We start from the raw sequence: 18269 nt of genomic DNA, 5'->3' as shown, positions 1-18269 counted from the left end.
TTGAAAAAGTATATGGTTGTGAGTCTCAGTGCATACCTCTACCAGTCAAAGTTTCCTCTCAAATGAAATCTATTGAAGATATCCTAGTGCAATTAATTGTAAAATTTAAGGAGTAAGCCATTAGAAGCTTTTGCCTCCTGCTTTCCCTTTCTACATCTGGCGATTGTAAGAGATACTGTATGAATTCCACAACATTTGCTTCTTTGTATCAATAAATCTTATTTTTTAAAAAGGTCAATGGTTCCTTAAACAGTCAAATTGAACAAGACTGTTCTTTGACTTCTAGCAACAGTGATTTTTGTAAATCCACTAATAAGATAGGCTAAAGGGAATGAGTGAAGTGTGCTCAGTAGTTGAGGCTATTCGTTACTTACTAATGACTCATTGTTTTAGAAGTAGTATACACACCACAAATTGGAAATTGAAATACATTCTAAAAATTCCAATATAAATAATGTAAAGCAGCACACTAAACATTAAATATTTCTATGTGCATACGGACAAGTAAAATTGCACAGCAATTTCAAAAGATAAATTACTTCAAGTATCTGGAACAACTAAAATATGTATTTTACCTCATATACACAATTAAACATTTGTGGACTATTTAAAGGGCATGCTGGATAACGATTATATTTGTTTGCTTTTACAAGGTTCTTATATAATATTTTATAAACATTAAAGAATAAAAAATGTTCAGATTCATTTCCCTGAGGCCCCTTAGTTATTCAGTGCATTTCCTATGTCGGCATAAAGCACACTTTAAACACTATAATTATTATAAAGCTCCTAGAGGAGGTGATGTTAATTCTCAATTGGACGGCATGAGTAAAGCCCCTAGTTTTAAAAAGAGTTAAATGGAAAATACATACAACAGCACTCCAGATAATGATGGGCTCAAATTCCCCAAATTCTCTGCAAACAAATTGTTTGTTGGGAATGACAGGTGCTTTAGTTCACAAATGTGAAGGGAGATTTTGACACATTTGCTTTATAATCAATTGATCCATGGCTTTCCATCAGCTTTTAAAGGAACTGATCCGGAAAGACAAAAGGTGGAAATTCAAACGGCTATTTACTATAAACTCAAGTTGGTTTGAGATGTGACTACACAAATATATTCTTTTGGACAGTTAGTACCCTTGTCAGCCGATTAAGGAGGTACCCTGGAACAAGGAACCTGGTGCAACCTAGGTCAAGTGTCCCAGGTTTGTCACATCCTAGATGAATTAATAACTGGTTTTACATTAGTCTTTGCAGACAAAAAAAAACGAAATAAAAATCTGACTTTGGAAAACAGAATACTTCCTTTATTGCTGCTTATTAACCCTGAGAAGCCCTAAGCAGCAACATACATAACATTTCAGCTGCTAATGCTAAATAACTAAATATCACTTGTAAAACATTATTAATCAACAGTGCCCTAAAAAAACACCTAATATAACAAAAGCGACACGTCATAAAAACTTGTAATCCTACAAAAGGTGGCACAATATACAGCACTGCTTTTACAAGCACACCAGATAAGATTCTCAATATATGTACTCTAATCCACAGCACTGTGCAAATAGTATGCACCACAAATAAGAGACCAGCTATAGAAAAAGTAACGACAGTATGCACCCAATAATAATAAAAATCCTGTTCTTATACAGGACCATTTAGAAAGCACGTTTGAAAACATGTATTACGGTTAAGAAATTTTACATACACACTAAAATAATATAATCAAAGTATATAACCAATAATAGTTTACATTGTATTCATAGTCATCGGTTCAATTTTAGGCAGTGAGTTGCTTTGACAGATCACATAAAACGAGCACACACACACACAAACCATAATTCGAAAATTTTCTTGTTTGAATATGTCACATGACCACATGTGTTCCATGTAAGGTCCCACTCTGCTGGATGCTGCTCAAGCCATTAAAGGGACATTCTATGCACCATAACCATTACAGCCTGCTGTAGAGGTTATGGTACCAGGAATGCCTACTCACCATTTCAGCAAAATTTGACAAACTATTTTAGAACAGTTTAACACTTCCGTGCGTCGCTCACACTGCTTACAATACCAATGCATGTGTTAATTAATTGGCTAACAGCATTAGCAAAGCCAATAAAGGAGTTGAATCCATTTCTGCATTAAATAAAACTAACATTCAGCTTCTCCATCTCTTTAAAGACTGCAAGCAATATGTCCACCCAGTGAAACCCAAGAAAGTACGAAATCCTGCTAAAACAGTTTGACAGATTATGCCTGAATGGTACCTGGCACCATAACCACTGAAGTAGGTTATGGTACTTGCACTTTTTCTTTTATATATTCAAGCTATACATTTGGTGGATAAAGAATTGCAAGTTGTCATCTGATAACAAGAACTAAAAGGTAATTTACAAAAAAATAAAAAAAATTATATATATATATTTTTGTTTTCTTTTTCTCTCTCACCATTTTAGAAGGAATGAAACGCATACGTCCAACTGTTACTGCACTATAATGCTCATAAATGTTATTGTTAATGGCTTGTATAGACTTATGGGAGTTGTAAAGCTGAAACTTCAAGTTTTGGGGCCACCGCTGCTCTAGAATTTTAGATTCCATGAAGGAGTCAAAAACATCTAATTTCTTAGATTTTATTTTAATGAATATAATCAAAAATTGGCCTTTTGCTATTGCATTTAAAAATGTGTCTTACCAAATTAAATTACAGTTCTTAGTGGTAACTGGTGTGTGGAAACACAATGGTGCTTCTCATGTAAAAAGCAGTTGGTGCAGAAGAATTAAAACACGGGAAATTACTGGTCACTGGCTCTATCCAGACTCTCTATAACCCTTGTAAGACGGATGTTTAAAAGCCTTATTTGACTGTCTAAGTGGTCAATCTTATCTTCTAAGTTGCTGCTGCTTCGCCTCCAGTAAAGGCCTACAGGCCCTGTCATAAAATAGACGGCCACCACAAAACAAAGAGGCAGCATGGCATGTTCAGGCTCCCCTTCATACTTCTGTAGGATGTAGATACATGAGAGTGCAAAGAGGGACACTCTGACCAACCAGAAGAATCGCCCAAACAGGATGTGTAAGATGTAAAAGAAGAATCCCAGGAACAGGGATGCGAACCAGTAGGCAATCAGAACAGCAACCACCAACATAAGGGCTCGGGTTGGGTTGTTAGCCACTGCTACAGGACTGAAGTAGTGTGTCAGGTTGGATGCTGAAATCAAACAAACAATGATGAGATTTTAAAGACAGGCATGTGGCAGAAAGACATTTAATGGTACATATATATATATTTTTGGATCTGCAATCGAATCGGCACACATTTTTGGATCTGCAGTTGCCACACTCCACAAATCTGATGCTATTCATAGAGAAGCACCGAATCCAATACTTCTCTGAAAACAATTAGCTGTGTTTGACCTGATCTTGCTGACCTTTGAAAATCAAAACTCTTTAATGAGGAAGAGCATTTGGGGGCTGTCACTGTCAAACACCAGAGACTTGGTTTCAGAGAAGTTTACACATTACCAGTTCTCAGAAAGTGATCTTTGTATCAAAATCTCTTCTTTAAGTGGAAATGGTAATGGTGCTTACAGTTTCCCCGTAACAGTTGAAAGATGCCCATCTGATGCTTTAATGCAATGGTGCACATATACACACACACACACACACACACACACACCAACAACACAATCACTTTGGGTCTACATCTATAAATAGTTTTTCAAAAAATTGTGTGCAAAGGTGAATATAAATTTGAGCTATAATATATATATAGTTTTTACAATGCATGGTAATGGAAAAAATATTCATCAGTTAGAACATAAACATTGTTCCTGAACCATTTAGTTACATACTTATTGCCTCGTAAGGTAATAAAAAACCCGTGGAGGTAATTTTGAAATGAAGTTATATATGCATAGAACGCTGGCATTAATCCAGGTTCCGCCATTTACAGACAGCGAATTTTCACTTTCCTGGAGAGGAGAGACTTACTACAAATAATGTCTAGTCATGTCTGCCTGGGCTTACTGCACTGAGAGGAAGCAATAGGGAAATACATTTGGATTCTGTATAAAAGTGACTGGGGGTGCCTACCAACTCCCATCAGCGCAGTTAAGCCCACACCAAGTCAAAAACTGATATGGATCCTGCATTAAAAGAACACAGTAAGCACCATAACTACTGCAGCCCGCAGTATGGTGCTTGGAGTGTTCAAACTACCATAAGGCTCTACTCAAGACAGTTTATCAAAGAAAGAGCATTGTGGACATTTGTTCCTAAATGGTTCCTTTCACTAGTAAGGTCCTTGCACGCAAGTATGGTATTACAAGGGTTAAGGATAATACAGCTAGATAAATATTTATTTTCTATAACAACTCACCATCAATTCCAAGAACATCAAGGAGATCTGTCCATATTCTCCAGAGAGTGTCCACCAATATATCTATACCATAGACAAACCTTTCCGTCAGTCGTGAGAAAAACTATGAAAATAAAGAATAAGTAGTTAGCAGCGCTTGCGTATGATTTATGCAGTTCTATAATATTGGCATTATAGTCTAGTGTTCATAACAATTCTGTCATTTACAAAAGTAAACTGAGGAAGCCAATTACAGCGAAACGCGTCTTGGCAGAGGGAACGGAGTATTTACTTATTATTTTATATACTGATATTTTTATTTTCTAGTTCCAGTGTTACTTTTTATTGCTATTTTAATGTACTAAATAATAAATATAGACATATATTATTGTATCCTGCACTTTTTCCGGTAAGGGGAGGTGTCACCCCATTTTGACACTAAGCCTGCAAACTTAGAGCCAGTGACCAAAAGGCTCTGGAAAAGGTGAGCACCCTTTCTAAACATCAGTTTCTAAAATACTACACCTAGAGTTCCTTTTTTCCTTTTGCCTTTCTATATCCACATTGTGGAGACAAAATTGAAGCAAGAATCTAAAGGAAGGAGATAAAAAGGGGTTAAGCTGTCTACCCTAAAGACACGGAAGCCTGGAAGTTTAGAGCCTAAAATCTCAAAAGGCTCGAAAAAATGTGAGTAAATTAGAACTCACTACAAATATTCATTGACTGGGTATATACAATATTGCACAATTATTTTGTATATTTATTTTATCTTTTATGTACACCCCCTAACAAGAAAATAAGAGGGGTGAGTTACATGTACTTATTTCTTAATAGATCTATATAGCGCTACACTCAAACTAGAGGCCTGGAAGGTGGAAACACCAACCAGACCTCAAGTTAGTTGTTTTTTCTGGTGTTTTTTATCTTATAGTGGGATATTGGGAGTACCCACAGAGTGTTTATAACAGCTAATAAATACATTACGTACATTATAATAAGCGCCAACCATAACCACACCTATTTGTGTTTATATCAAACTTAAAATAAAGACTGCTCCAGTCCCAGATGGCTTCACACACAAATTCCAAACTAATGAAACATCAACTAAGAGGGAAACTCACCAATATTTTTAACTATATAATGGAAACAGGAGACTGTCCTGGAGAGCTGTTGAGAGCAAACATTGTTCCTATCCCAAAAGCAAATTAAGACCCAGAACATATTGCCAATTACAGACATTAAAATACTATCTTCCATTCTTGCTGACGGATTAAAAATAGTAATAACACAATTAATCAATAATTAACAAGTTGGACACATACCAAGGGAGGTCCCCAATTAGCAATCTCAGAAAAATAATAAACATATAAGAAACTGAGAACAATGGAACCCCTCTAATGTTTGTCAATAGACGCAGAGAAAGCGTTTGACAAGGCTGGATAGGATTTCATGTTCGCCACCAGGATTTCATGTTCGGAATCACGATCAATTTCACAAGCCGTGTCTGCTCTTTACAGCTCTCCATTAGCTATGGTAACAGGCTCAGGATTCACTTCACAAAACTTCAATATCAAAAAGGGGACTAGACAACAGTGCCCACTTTTCCCGTTACTGTATATAATGGTGTTTGAACCCCTAGTGATTTTAATAAGACAAAACAAAAACAAACAAAAAAAAAAAAAAACAACAAAGGATTCACGAATTTGCTAGGACAAACCAAATTAAATGTTTATGCAGTTTATGATATCTTACCAACATTAGAAGAAACTCATCGGTCCCAGAACTATTGAAGGACATAAACAACCATTCTAAAGTCTCAGGATACAAAATGAACCTGGAGAAATTAATATTTCTAGCTAAAAATATGAACAAAACAATCATTAAATTTCTAGTATAAGACATTGGGCTCCCCGAAAACAAACGACAGGCTAAAATATTTGGGTATCACTATAACCTCAGACCTAAAAGATTTAATAGAAGCCAATTTCCTACCACTACTAAAACAAACTAATAAAATCGTAAGGGACTGGAAAGGCATGGGCTTTTCTTGGTCAGGTAGGATCAACATCCTAAAAGTATATATTTTGCCAAAATGGCTGAACTTGTGGAGAATGATTCCTATTAAATTTAAAAAAAAAAAAGTTTCGGGGGCAGGGCCTGACCGCAGAACCAAGCGGACGCTTGAATTTACCCGAACCAGAGCTGATACCGGGCCCAAGCAGGTTGTCAAAGGACTGGGGACCGTGCGACCTTTCTGCAGATACCAAACACAGGTAGGTCCCGGTCTGCTCTGCACAATAACAGACCCAGAAGCATGGTCGACACGGGGGAGACGACCGCTCTCCCGCCGCCACGATTCACGACAGAACCTGCACGGAGCCTCCGTTCCCTCCCTATGGACCGGGGATTATCTCGGTCCCCGCTAGCCTGGCACACACACACTACAACTGGCACCTGAGGCCCGCACTCAGACCACGTGGGGCCTAGCAAAATGTCGGCTGCCAACCACGCTATCGGTTCTACACCCTCTCAGCCCCTCCACAAACGCCTAGATGACCTGCTCCGCCACTTTTGGGAGAAGCTGGAGCAGCGCACTGCCCAACAGCCCCCTACTCCCGTCAGGGTAGTGGAGCCAACAGAGGTAGTGGGGCAGAATGGGCTAATCCCGGGCAATGCTGCCTTCCACCACAGAGCTAAGCGCCCATCTAGGCCAGAGGTCACCAGGAGATCCCCTCCAGGACATTGACCACATTGCAGGAAGGCCACCCTCCATTGGCCACGAATGACCACTAGGGCCTTCCACAGCGCCCACAACGGGAGAGACCCAGCCTCACAGAGTACCCGAGTCTGTGGCCAAAAGAGATAGACCTCGCGTAAGGCCTGGAGCTGGGAAGAAGCCCCTCCCCTTCATTAAGCTGGAGTGGTCTGGGTGCCCATAGTGGTCCTTTATCACTGGGCTTGTTTAAATTCCTATATCTGTCTTATGACAGCACAGCTTCAGTAATCATATATTGTCACGCTATAGTTAAATTCAGCTCGCGTCAATAAGTTCTCTAATGGACGCGTTTATTAACCAGACTTCGTCTGTTAATGTACGTTACTTGACTCTACTTACTAAAGAAGAATCTGTCGTTTAACACATAGCATGATTAAATTGTTATATTTGGCTCATGAAAATTACCATCCGAGTCATCTTTAATTATTCTTCAAACCTATTTTTTTTTTTTTTAAAAACATTGCTTGTGTTACTATGTTTACTTATCGATAAAAAACAAAACATGGCAGTCTTTCTTGGGAGCGTACTCCAAACCACGCTGATACCATTACTATGTATTACCTTGCAATGACTCCCTGTAACACAAATGCCATAATAAAAGAAAGAGTTTTGGCCAAATCAAGACAGGACGGAGGCTTGGGGTGGCCAAGCGTAGCCGCAAACCTGTGAGAACAGGACCATGGAGCAATGTAAGGTTGCCTGGTCTGATGAATCACATCTTTAATATCAGTTAGATGGTCAGGTGAGTGGGCATCGTTTACCTGGTAAAGAGGTTGCAGCAAGATGCATTATAGTGAGAAGGCAGGTTGGCGGAGGCAGTGTCATACTCTGGGCAATATTTTGCAGGAAACCTTGGGTCCTGGCATTCACGTGGATATAATTTTAACACATACCCTCTACCTATAGATTGTTGCAGATCACATACACCCCTTTCAACAGGCTTTTGCACCCTGCAAAAATTGTTCAGTAGTGGTGCGAGGAACATGACAATGTTGAAAATGTTGCCCTGGCCTCTAAATTCCTCAGATCTCAATGTTAGGTAGTTTGTTTTAATGTTGTAGCTGGTGTGCATGATTTCAATATATCTCAACAGGATACTGACTCAACTTTTTGACAAACCGTGACCAGCTCATCCATTTCCTGTTCTAATTTCTATACTCTTGGACCCAAACCCTGCGTGATATAGAAACCCACAAAGACTGGTGGTCTGTTTGCGAGATTTCCCAGAGTTGTAACAGCTACCTTACAGACAAAGAAGCTTCCCTCTGCAAAATGTACCAACATGTCTCTAAAAATACTTCATAGACATTTTATGAACAGTTTGTTTTAAATGAAAATGGGGAGTTTCCCATTCAGGCAAAGTCCCAAGTATCTTGATACGTTAGATATGTTGATTGGTGCGGTACATTCCCAATAGCCTTCAGGGACTGGCTTTAGACATCAGAACCTCTACATTAAGCTGTAGTGGTCCTGGTGACGATAGTGTATCCGTAAGAATTGTATTTTTGTCATTGAATATAAAGCTTTGGAAGCTTAATAAAAAAAATAAAAAAAAAACAAAAAACCTGGCTACTTACTTTTTTAGATTGTTCCTAGATTCAAAGCAAATTTGTCAAGCCCTGCTTTAACCCCTTAAGGACACATGACCTGTGTGACATGTCATGATTCCCTTTTATTCCAGAAGTTTGGTCCTTAAGGGGTTAATATCAAAAGGACTGCTATTCTACCTTGAGTACAATAACATTTCATGGATCTAATCTTTTATATGTGCATGCATATTTAGGTGTTTTTTTTTTATTATTTATTTATTTAAAATCATTGTTTATTTAAAATCACTGTAGATACCAAATTGCCTGCAAATATTTTTGTACGATTTCTTATCTTCTTTAACATATAAAATGCAGAAGTATCCAAACCACAATGTCAACTATCACATATAGCAGCAAAACCAAACTTAACCCCCCACCCCCCCTTTTTTTTTCTTGTACCTAAATCTTTAATAGGAGTAAAACTCTTTGTGCTACAGTTTTACAATTTGGAAAAAGGCTCCTACCACAATAATCATATGTGCCTCCTCATACTAATGGTGCAAGGCATTCTTTGCCTACATCTCCCTTCATTCTTTATCCCTTTCATTGGTGCAGCGATTAGATATGTTTAGCCCTACATTTTAAATTACATGGTGAAGAAACACTTCTCTGCACACACAAAAAATAACCTTACATTGGTGTGACAGCACACCTTGCATTGGGCTCACTGAATCCCAGGGCTAACTGTGAGAGGTATGGCACCCAGAGAGGGAGTCAAATCAGTAGCTAGATCTCCCCCACTTCAGCTAGCATTAGTGTTAAGGTGTTGGCCTATTCTGATGATTTAGACTACCAGGCAGGTATGAATCGCACTGCCTGAGCTGTTCCATCAAGGAAAGAATGGATCCCGTAGACATGATCCGCAGCCAGGACCCGCGGAAGGCGTGGAGCCCTCTGGCCGCAGCCAGGACCCGCGGAAGGCATGGAGCCCTCTGGCCGCAGCCAGGACCCGCGGAAGGCGTGGAGCCCTCTGGCCGCATCACCTCAACAAAAGGTGTATCACTGCCAATTGATAGAGCTACATTCACCAACAGATGCCAAGACACGGTCTGGGTTTTTTTTTCCCCAGACATTGATTTCAATTAACTACAATTTTGGCTCTTAGATTGCATGTCATTAATCAAGCACTTCTCAAGGAGAAGCGTACATGCTCTACTTCACTGAATTAGTTAGCACACGAGCAAAAAAAAAAAAAAAAAAAAGAAATGACGGTCACGGTCAGTTCTGTGTTGGGTGTGCGCACAGGACAATAAGAAGCAATCAATACAGCAACAGAGAAAGTCTTTACACCTATATAAATAGGTGGACTAGCAGACAAGTATTTGCAACAAGACAAGTTGGACACACAGGAACAGAGGATGTTGAGGGACCTGCTCAAACGAGCTAACATTCTAGAGGAAGAGGGGTGAAGAGGGGTAAAGTGGTATAAAGAGGGGTAAAGAGGTAATGGTAGGATTTATTTCATGTATGGAAAAAACTAGGTTACTAGAATAGTTTACAATGAAGGTTTAGTTTTTTTAGAGGACACAGTTGCAGGAAGTAAAAGCTATGAACAGCTTAATTGATATGCTAATGTGAAGAAATTATTTTTTAATGATCTTTTGAAGGAACTGAAACTGGGTGCAAGTCTAACAGCAGGGAAAATGGATCCCATAGGAACGGCTCAGTGCCATAATTTTAAATGGAGTTCTTAAACTTGCAGGAAGCTAGGGTAAAGAATGACAAAGGGGCAAAGCATGGTAGACTTTAAGTAGCAACAGGAGTAGCAACACTTGATCGAGGAAACACGAGAAGTTCTGTTTTGGACAGCTGAAATTTAAAGGACCACTCTAGGCACCCAGACCACTTCAGCTTAATGAAGTGGTCTGGGTGCCAGGTCCAGCTAGGGTTAACTAATTTTTTTTATAAACATAGCAGTTTCAGAGAAACTGCTATGTTTAGCAATTAGTTAAGCCTTCCCCTATTTCCTCTAGTGGCTGTCTCACTGACAGCCGCTAGAGGCGCTTGCGTGATTCTCACTGTGAAAATCACAGTGAGAGCACGCAAGCGTCCATAGGAAAGCATTATGAATGCTTTCCTATGTGACCGGCTGAATGCGCGCGCAGCTCTTGCCGCGCGTGCGCATTCAGCCGACGGGGAGGAACGGAGGCGGAGAGGAGGAGGAGAGCTCCCCGCCCAGCGCTGGAAAAAGGTAAGTTTTAACCCTTTTCCCCTTTCCAGAGCCGGGCGGGAGGGGGTCCCTGAGGGTGGGGGCACCCTCAGGGCACTCTAGTGCCAGGAAAACGAGTATGCTTTCCTGGCACTAGAGTGGTCCTTTAAGGATGTAAGGGACCATCTACTTAGAAATAGCAGAGAGACACGGATCAAGATGGACGGCGAGAAATCATGAGAGTACAGACGTGTCGTCCACGTATAAGTGATATAGAAAGCCAAAAGAGACGAGAATTAGAAGAAAGTAGTGACCCCTGGATTTAGCAGCAATGAAATCATTGGATTCTTTGGTCAGGCCTGTTTTGACAGAGTGATGAATGCGGACTCTACACTGAAGCGGGTCGAACAGAGAGTTGAATTCAAGGTCAATCTAGTTTACACATTTTTTGAGAATCTTGAAGGCTAACAGCAGTAGCAAAATAGTGGTGGTAGTTTGATGGGGAGTTGGGGTAAAAGGTTGGAGTTTTGTTTTTTAAAGAATCGGGATGATTGTTTTGTGCTTGAAGGGTGAAGGAAATATGCCAGAGGAGAGGGAGAGAATATTTAAGGGAAGAGCAGAACAAAAGAAGGAGGCAAGGCTCGAGTAAGATGTAAGGAAATAGGATCGACGGAACAAGTTCTAAGGGTGGAGGAGCGAAGCAGAGCAGAAACCTATTCAGGAGTACTGGGTGCGAGCTAGCATACAACAGAGGAGGAAATAGGTTGGAGAAGTATTGGTAGGGGTAGGAGAGAGATCTCTTTCCTGTTAGCAGAAAGCTCAGTGAAGTGAGTAACAAACTTTGTAGTGGTCAAGAGAGTTAATAAAGGGGCGGGGCCTGGCTGCTGGCTGAACAGGACGCAGGGTGAGGGAGCTCCTCAACCCTACAGTCCTTTTCTGTATAAAAAGGACAATTAGCGACAAAATATCACCAGCAGGGGCGGAGTCTAGCGGCCACGCTGAACGGTCGCACAGCAAAGGAGCTCCGGCTTTTTCGGGCCACAAACGGCATAACCACCACTATAACCCGCATCTTGGACTTCCAAACGGGATTGCAAGCAGTACGGAAGACAATGGGACGAAAAACCAAAAAAATAAAGCAGGACAGACCACGGCCAGGTCCAAATATTGTGGATCTCCTACAGCAGACACGCGAGACCGCTAGGCCCAAGATGGCCGCTTACCTGGACAATTATTCAGAAATGTCAGACGACTTCTCCTCGGAAGAAGAGGCGGTAGACCTCACCCCTGTGCAAAGACAGAAACCGGTCACCCAGACAGCAGATGCCTCCCCAGTAACTACGGCGGTACTGAAGATGCTCCTCGCGGACCTTCAGAAGACCATCCAAGCCGACGTCGCTACGCTCCGCAATGAAATACAAGGCCTGACAGGCCGCATGGGAGCGTTGGAGACTACTGCCGGCGCCTGCTCGGACCAACTGGCCTCCCTACAGCAAGTGGTCCAGGAACTCCAAAAGCAAAATGAGGCACACGAACATCGCTTCGCGGCCCTAGAGGACGCACGGCGGGCCAACAATGTAAAGATCAGGGGCATCCCAGAAGCCACCCAACAGGCCGAAATACCGCACCTACTCAGACGCCTTCTAACGGCCCTACTACCGACAAGGCAGGCCAAGGCTGTCCCCCTGGATGGCTTCTTTTGAGTCCCGAAACCGGCCTCGGCGCCAGCCACAGCACCACGAGACCTCATTGTGAGGTTCCAGCACCACTCGACTAAAACCGCAGTACTGGCGGCAACCAGAGACTGCTCCCCGTATGCATTCGAAGAGATGGAATTGTCTTTCTACACTGACCTTACTGGGGGCACACTGGCATGGCGGAGGTCGCTCAAACCTCTCACAACGCTGCTGCAGAAAAGCGGTCTGACCTACAAATGGCACCAAACCCGCACCCTGAGGATACTGCAAGGAGAGACTGAACACAAGGTACGAGACCTCCAAGAAGCCAAAGCTTTATTACCCGCACTGGGACTACCACTGTATGCTCTGACTAATGAGGAGCCCCAGGGAGTGAGCAAGCCGCAGAGCAGATGGAACCCTGACAGGATAACACCCTTTGTTCCCCGAAGACCCACAGGAAATATGACCGGGACTGAGCCCACCTGAAGCTCCCTGACAGCTTCATCGTAACACGCCAGAACTGTTTAGCACTAAGTTACCAGTTTAAAAGTTATTGTATTCATTACGTTATTTACTGCTCACTGTAGGAAAGGTCAGTAGACCGCTATACCCCCCCCCCCCTCCTCCCCTTCTCTTCCCTCTCCCCCCTCCCTTCCCTCTCCCCCCTTCTTTCCCCCCCCCTGCCCCCCTTCCCCCCTTTCCCCCCCCTTCCCTCCTTTCCCCCCCCCCCACTAGCCTCACATTGAGTTCAGGCACACCCCAGGTGCGCTCAGGCATGTTGAATAGCGGCACTGAATTTCTCTAGCCCTACTAAGTAAACCTGGGGGGTACCGCACGGCTAAACACAGAAGACCTCAGTCACGCCGTTTTATTTTGTAAATTAATTAGGTAACAGGTTAATTAGCAATTTACTACTGAGACTAGAATACGTTACAATAGAAATGCGCAGTACACTTTTATTAAGCATGACTACACAATGCCTAATACCATGTTCAAAGTACTTGTTAACGCACCACACGTCTTATCTGCAATTGGTAGCAACGCTGATATATATTTTCATAGCATGATATACCTGCCTAGACCCCACATCCCTCGGCCTCTCTGGCTACACTAGAGCACCCACCGGACCACAATGGCCTACATCATAACCCTGTACGCTCAGCAACGCTCACACACCTTATCACACACACTCCTGTAGCAAGCATGGAACTAACTTAGCAGACATACCCCTCAAAACCAAGCGCAGAATAAACCAGTGAATATCGTTGTTATTAATAATCAATGCTGACTCAAGATCTGTATATGCATTTTTTCATAAAAACTGTGCACTGTTTCAACGCCATAACTGTATAACTCATGTAAAATGTTCAGGCTTACAACCGCTGTTGTGGCGAGGTAAGCTGTTTTGTTTCCTTTACGCACACAAAAATAAAGAATTGAAAAAAAAAAAATATCACCAGCAAGGACATACCTCGACTCAGAAGCACGCAGGCAACAAACGGGTGAGAAACCCAGATGGCAGATCATACCCGTGGTGAAGAGGGCAACTTGCAGCCTACCAATAGATACCGGGCGGGAGATGCGGCTGGTCTCCTGTCCACTAATCGACTCGCAAGCAGTCTGGGTCTCGCTTACCCCCCCCTCTGGGCCGGTGGGGGTTATCCTGGCCCTCGCTGGGACACACGCTGAGGTCCTCCCGGGTCATTACAAGCTACTCACACGACAACCAGAATGCCGCGCCATAGAGCCCAAGATGGCGGATCCGGCTACAACCCACATAACGACGCAACATCAGGCCGACCCCACTGAATCACTCGGCCACTTTAAAGCGCGCCTGGACGCAGCCTTTGAAAAATTTTGGGCCAACCTAATGAAGCGGATGAAAAGGGTGCCCCCTGCGGCGTCGCCACAGGTGAGAACGCAGACACTCAGCGAGAGGAGGCGCGAGAGACACCCAAAAGGCAGCCCGACCACATTAAATATGTGAGACAGATGCCTAGCCAAGGTATCGGCTAACTATGACCCCCGGAGCTGGCTACAGGTCAGGAAAAGTAACCAGACAGGGACTCTGATCCGGGACTGTGGACCCAGCGGCATAAAAAGCGTACATGTTTTACTCTAGGCGCGTTGCCCTCTTAAGCTACCTAACTCCTAAACGCAATAACTAGCTGCCAACTAGCAAAGCTAATGTATAGCCAGTATATATACACTATGTTCCAAGCGAGGCCTTAATGACAAAAAATATGCCGACATTGCATACCACAAAATGATTTACCTGTTCTTCTCATCGATTATATCTGTTGTTGTGGTAGCACAAGCGTATTGTTTCATGCTGCACTGCAAAATCTTTGTTAATTTACTTTATGCTAATTTAGATGACTAATCACCTTAGTTAAACTATTTCTCCTGTAAAAACATCGGTACATACGCTTGATCTTCTTATAATTTCAGTAACCATATATTATTGCAACGATCTAACTTAATTACACTTTCAATCTCTGTTTAACTACAATTGTTTAAGCCTGATAAATACATAAAAAAAAATGGTGCTTGTTATCCATGTGCCCCACATGTTCCACGTGGGAAAAGCTAGAGGACTGCTTTTGGGGCACCTCTTGCCAGCTTGTACTATGTATCTGCACAGCAAAAATAAAGATTTAAAAAAAAAAAAAAAAGAGTTAATAAGTGTGAAAGGTGTTTGGGGTCATCTAGAAAGGTTTGTTTTGAGGGTATTGAAGGAGTTTTATTTTACTAAAGGAAAGAGCCAAACTGTATGAGCGTAGCATACTCAGACATGTTGGAAGCCTCATTCTGTAATATCTCGAACCTATATCTATGTCTGAGTAGGATTTGAAACAAACAAAAAAACCTTCCCAGCAGCTCCCTGTGTAAATCTCGCGGCCTATGTGCTGCGTGGAGCGTTGCCATGGTAACCTGTGGCAATGCTCTTGACGGCCGCGGGACTCGCGAGATTTACACAGGGAGCTGCTGGGAAGGTAAGTAACAGCTTGCTGTCGGCCCCCCAGGACTGTAATGGGCCCGGCGGTCCTGGTATGTATTATCGGCAATATCAGTATGTATATTGGCTGATCCAGATATTGCTGAAAATACTGAATATCGTCCGATAATATAGGCAAAACTGATAATCGGTCGCTCCCTACAGACAACACATAGTTCTAGGAGTACAAGCTAGAATCAGTATTGGCAGCCACAACTGGCCTTATATGCAGGTCCCCATGCAAAGGGCACTCCCCCTGGACCTGAGAGTAGACTACAGTAAAAACATACACACGATTATATAGGCTATCAGGTCCAGGACACTCCCATACAAAATAAGATAATCCCTCCCGGGTACCTGGGAGATAATTGAGTAGATCACTGTATTAAACTCCATTATCTCTGGGCAAAAAAGCAAAAACAAAAAACGAATTTCCTAAATATCCCAAAAGTACCTTAAAAATACATAAAACAAATGATAGCCCTGATCTAGGTGGCCATCATATCCAAAAATCACTCAGATCAGTTCAGGGGTTCGGTAATTTCCTGTAAGTCATAATTTGACCGACCGCACGCATGATCCCATGACCAAAACCGTTCCAGAGAATCAGGGCTTGCAGTCAGTCTAACTCGAATTCAAAACCGAACATAGTCAATAGTCTTACCCTGGAGCCTGATCCCCTTGTTCGTGGGAACATTCCCACCGAACAGTGTCTTTCTAAGTGTTGTAGAACCAAACACAGGCGATCCTGGAAGTGTTTGGGAGTTTCAGTGTCAAAAAATAGTTCCATGAACTTGACGACCAAACACTGTTGCCTGTGTTCATGCGAACAAGATGGCCGCCACCTCGTGGTCGTCCATAGGAATTGCGGCCACCCAAACGAACACTGTGGTGGAAATTGCTACAAAGTATCAATTAGGCTTAAAAAGCTCCAGGGTGGTCTCCGGTTCGTGCGGCTGTTCGGTTCCCAAACCATATAGTCCAAATACACGAACAGAGACTTTTACATCACATTTTACAGGGTCCATAGTCTGTGGGCAGGAGGCTGGCAAGCAGGCTCCTCCAGGAACTCGTGGCAAACTAACTTGGAAAGGGGAGTTTGTCACAAGTATCTACATAACATTAAAGAATGGGAAGGGAATTCTTGATAGTCGTGTCCTTTAAAGGGGATTAGGCTGTAATAAATGTGCGAGCCACTACAAATGTTAAAATCTTGTAAGGAATTTACAGCTTCTAAAATTGCAGTCATACGAAAGAGATTACAGTCTTAAAGCCAGTTGACTGAGCAGTAAAAATACAGCTACAGTAAAAAAGTGTTCCTTTACTGAAAGAGAGATAGAGAAAAGAAACAAAAAATACAATGTATGCAAGTTTTGAGAAGTAATGCTAATTTGCAATTACCCACGAGGCAATTACAACAGGTCACTGTACAGTTTCTTAATTACAGTGTATTGCATCAAGTAGAGAAAAAATTAAAAAATAAAAAACACCCATACAAGAGGAAATTCTATGATCTTGTTCTGTCCTAGAAGAGCAGATTACTCTATTAGAATACCAAACCCCCTTCTGGTTGGCAGAGAGAGGTGGGATTATATTCTGGAGACATGCATTCTTTTACACTATTCTGCCCTAGGATTGCCATAGTAGGTGTCCTTGCCATATGTAAATTAGATGGAAATGAGAACAAGGCATGCATGTTAACACAGCCATGCAAACCAGGAGTGGCAATGTATATAGACCCCCCTCCAGCTGCTGCAGAACTACTACTCCCATCATGCTGCCTTGGTCACGGGGATTGCAAGGCATTAAGGGAATTGAACACACAACTTGATGTTCACCTTCTAAAATATACTAAGACATAAAAGCTGTACTGCCTGATACACTGAGAATAGCAGAGACCACATGTCCCAGATCAAGGTGTCAATTAGCTGCCACCCTGGGCCTGTGCGATCAGACTCCATGTTGGTGAAGGATGGGGAGGGTACCTACCTTCTGCACGGTCCTCACGTTGTCCTCTCCGAACACACTGCTCATGGTCTGGTAGAAGCCGGTGGCTGCCTTGCGGAAGGAGTTGTTCTGCTTGTCGTGGCCCCGGTTCCTGGTGGCCTGGACGCCGAGGGCCCCCGCCAGCAGCAGGAGTATGAGTATAAGGCATGGCAGTGCTGGGCGGCGGGGATCCATGGATACCGAGTGTCCGAGCTCCGGGGAGAGCAGCCCTGTGTGCACAGTCAATGGACGGGGGAGGACTTCCCGGACTGAGACAGGCCTGGGACGTCACCCAGATCACGTGTGGTTGGGATGGAGGAGGGCGGGAGAATTAAATCGTAGAGTCATTATTAATAGGTTTATATCCACATTACTGGCCTGGTATAGCAGTATAGAGTGACTCTATCAATGTGGATAATGGCTTGTTTTCTATTTGTATTGTAATTAGTTCTCAATCAGGGCTGGGGCTGCTATATAAGGCAGTAAAATCAGCCTCCTTATAGCACACCAGCAGACAGGGCTACACAGTGCATGGTAGACTGCCCCCACCCTTTGCAATAACAATTATCCGACTTTCTTACTGAATGATGGACTGGGGGAGTGATAATAATATACACCTCTGGCTGGTGCAGACCATGCACTCCCATCACTAGGGAGTCCTTAAAAGGACACTCCAATACCCCAACCCCCCCAAAAAAGATGTACATATAATCAGAGTTTAGTAGA

General features: G+C 42.6%; 1 protein-coding gene across 1 annotated transcript; it reads right to left on the bottom strand.

Moving 5' to 3' along the window:
- Positions 1 to 218: 218 nt before the first annotated feature.
- BRI3BP (BRI3 binding protein) lies at positions 219 to 17928 on the bottom strand. Its single transcript, XM_063454334.1, has 3 exons — positions 17547 to 17928; positions 4388 to 4490; positions 219 to 3217 (listed from the first exon to the last, which is right to left on the bottom strand). Exons 1-3 carry the CDS (start codon positions 17736 to 17738, stop codon positions 2802 to 2804), a joined length of 711 nt encoding a protein of 236 aa, XP_063310404.1. The 5' UTR covers positions 17739 to 17928; the 3' UTR covers positions 219 to 2801.
- Between the last annotated feature and the right edge of the window lie 341 nt (positions 17929 to 18269).

Source organism: Pelobates fuscus, chromosome 5 (assembly GCF_036172605.1).
Source record: "Pelobates fuscus isolate aPelFus1 chromosome 5, aPelFus1.pri, whole genome shotgun sequence".
Lineage (NCBI taxonomy): Eukaryota > Metazoa > Chordata > Amphibia > Anura > Pelobatidae > Pelobates > Pelobates fuscus.
This window is presented reverse-complemented; position numbering and strand designations above follow the sequence as displayed.

Bases quoted from the DNA above. Each gene is read 5' to 3' on its own strand.
- BRI3BP (XM_063454334.1), bottom strand. From the start codon at position 17,738: ATGGATCCCCGCCGCCCAGCACTGCCATGCCTTATACTCATACTCCTG. The intron at 4,491-17,546 runs GTAGGTACCCTC...TTATTTTCATAG, and splicing joins ACGTGAGGACCGTGCAGAAG to TTTTTCTCACGACTGACGGA. The intron at 3,218-4,387 runs GTGAGTTGTTAT...GTTTGATTTCAG, and splicing joins TGATGTTCTTGGAATTGATG to CATCCAACCTGACACACTAC.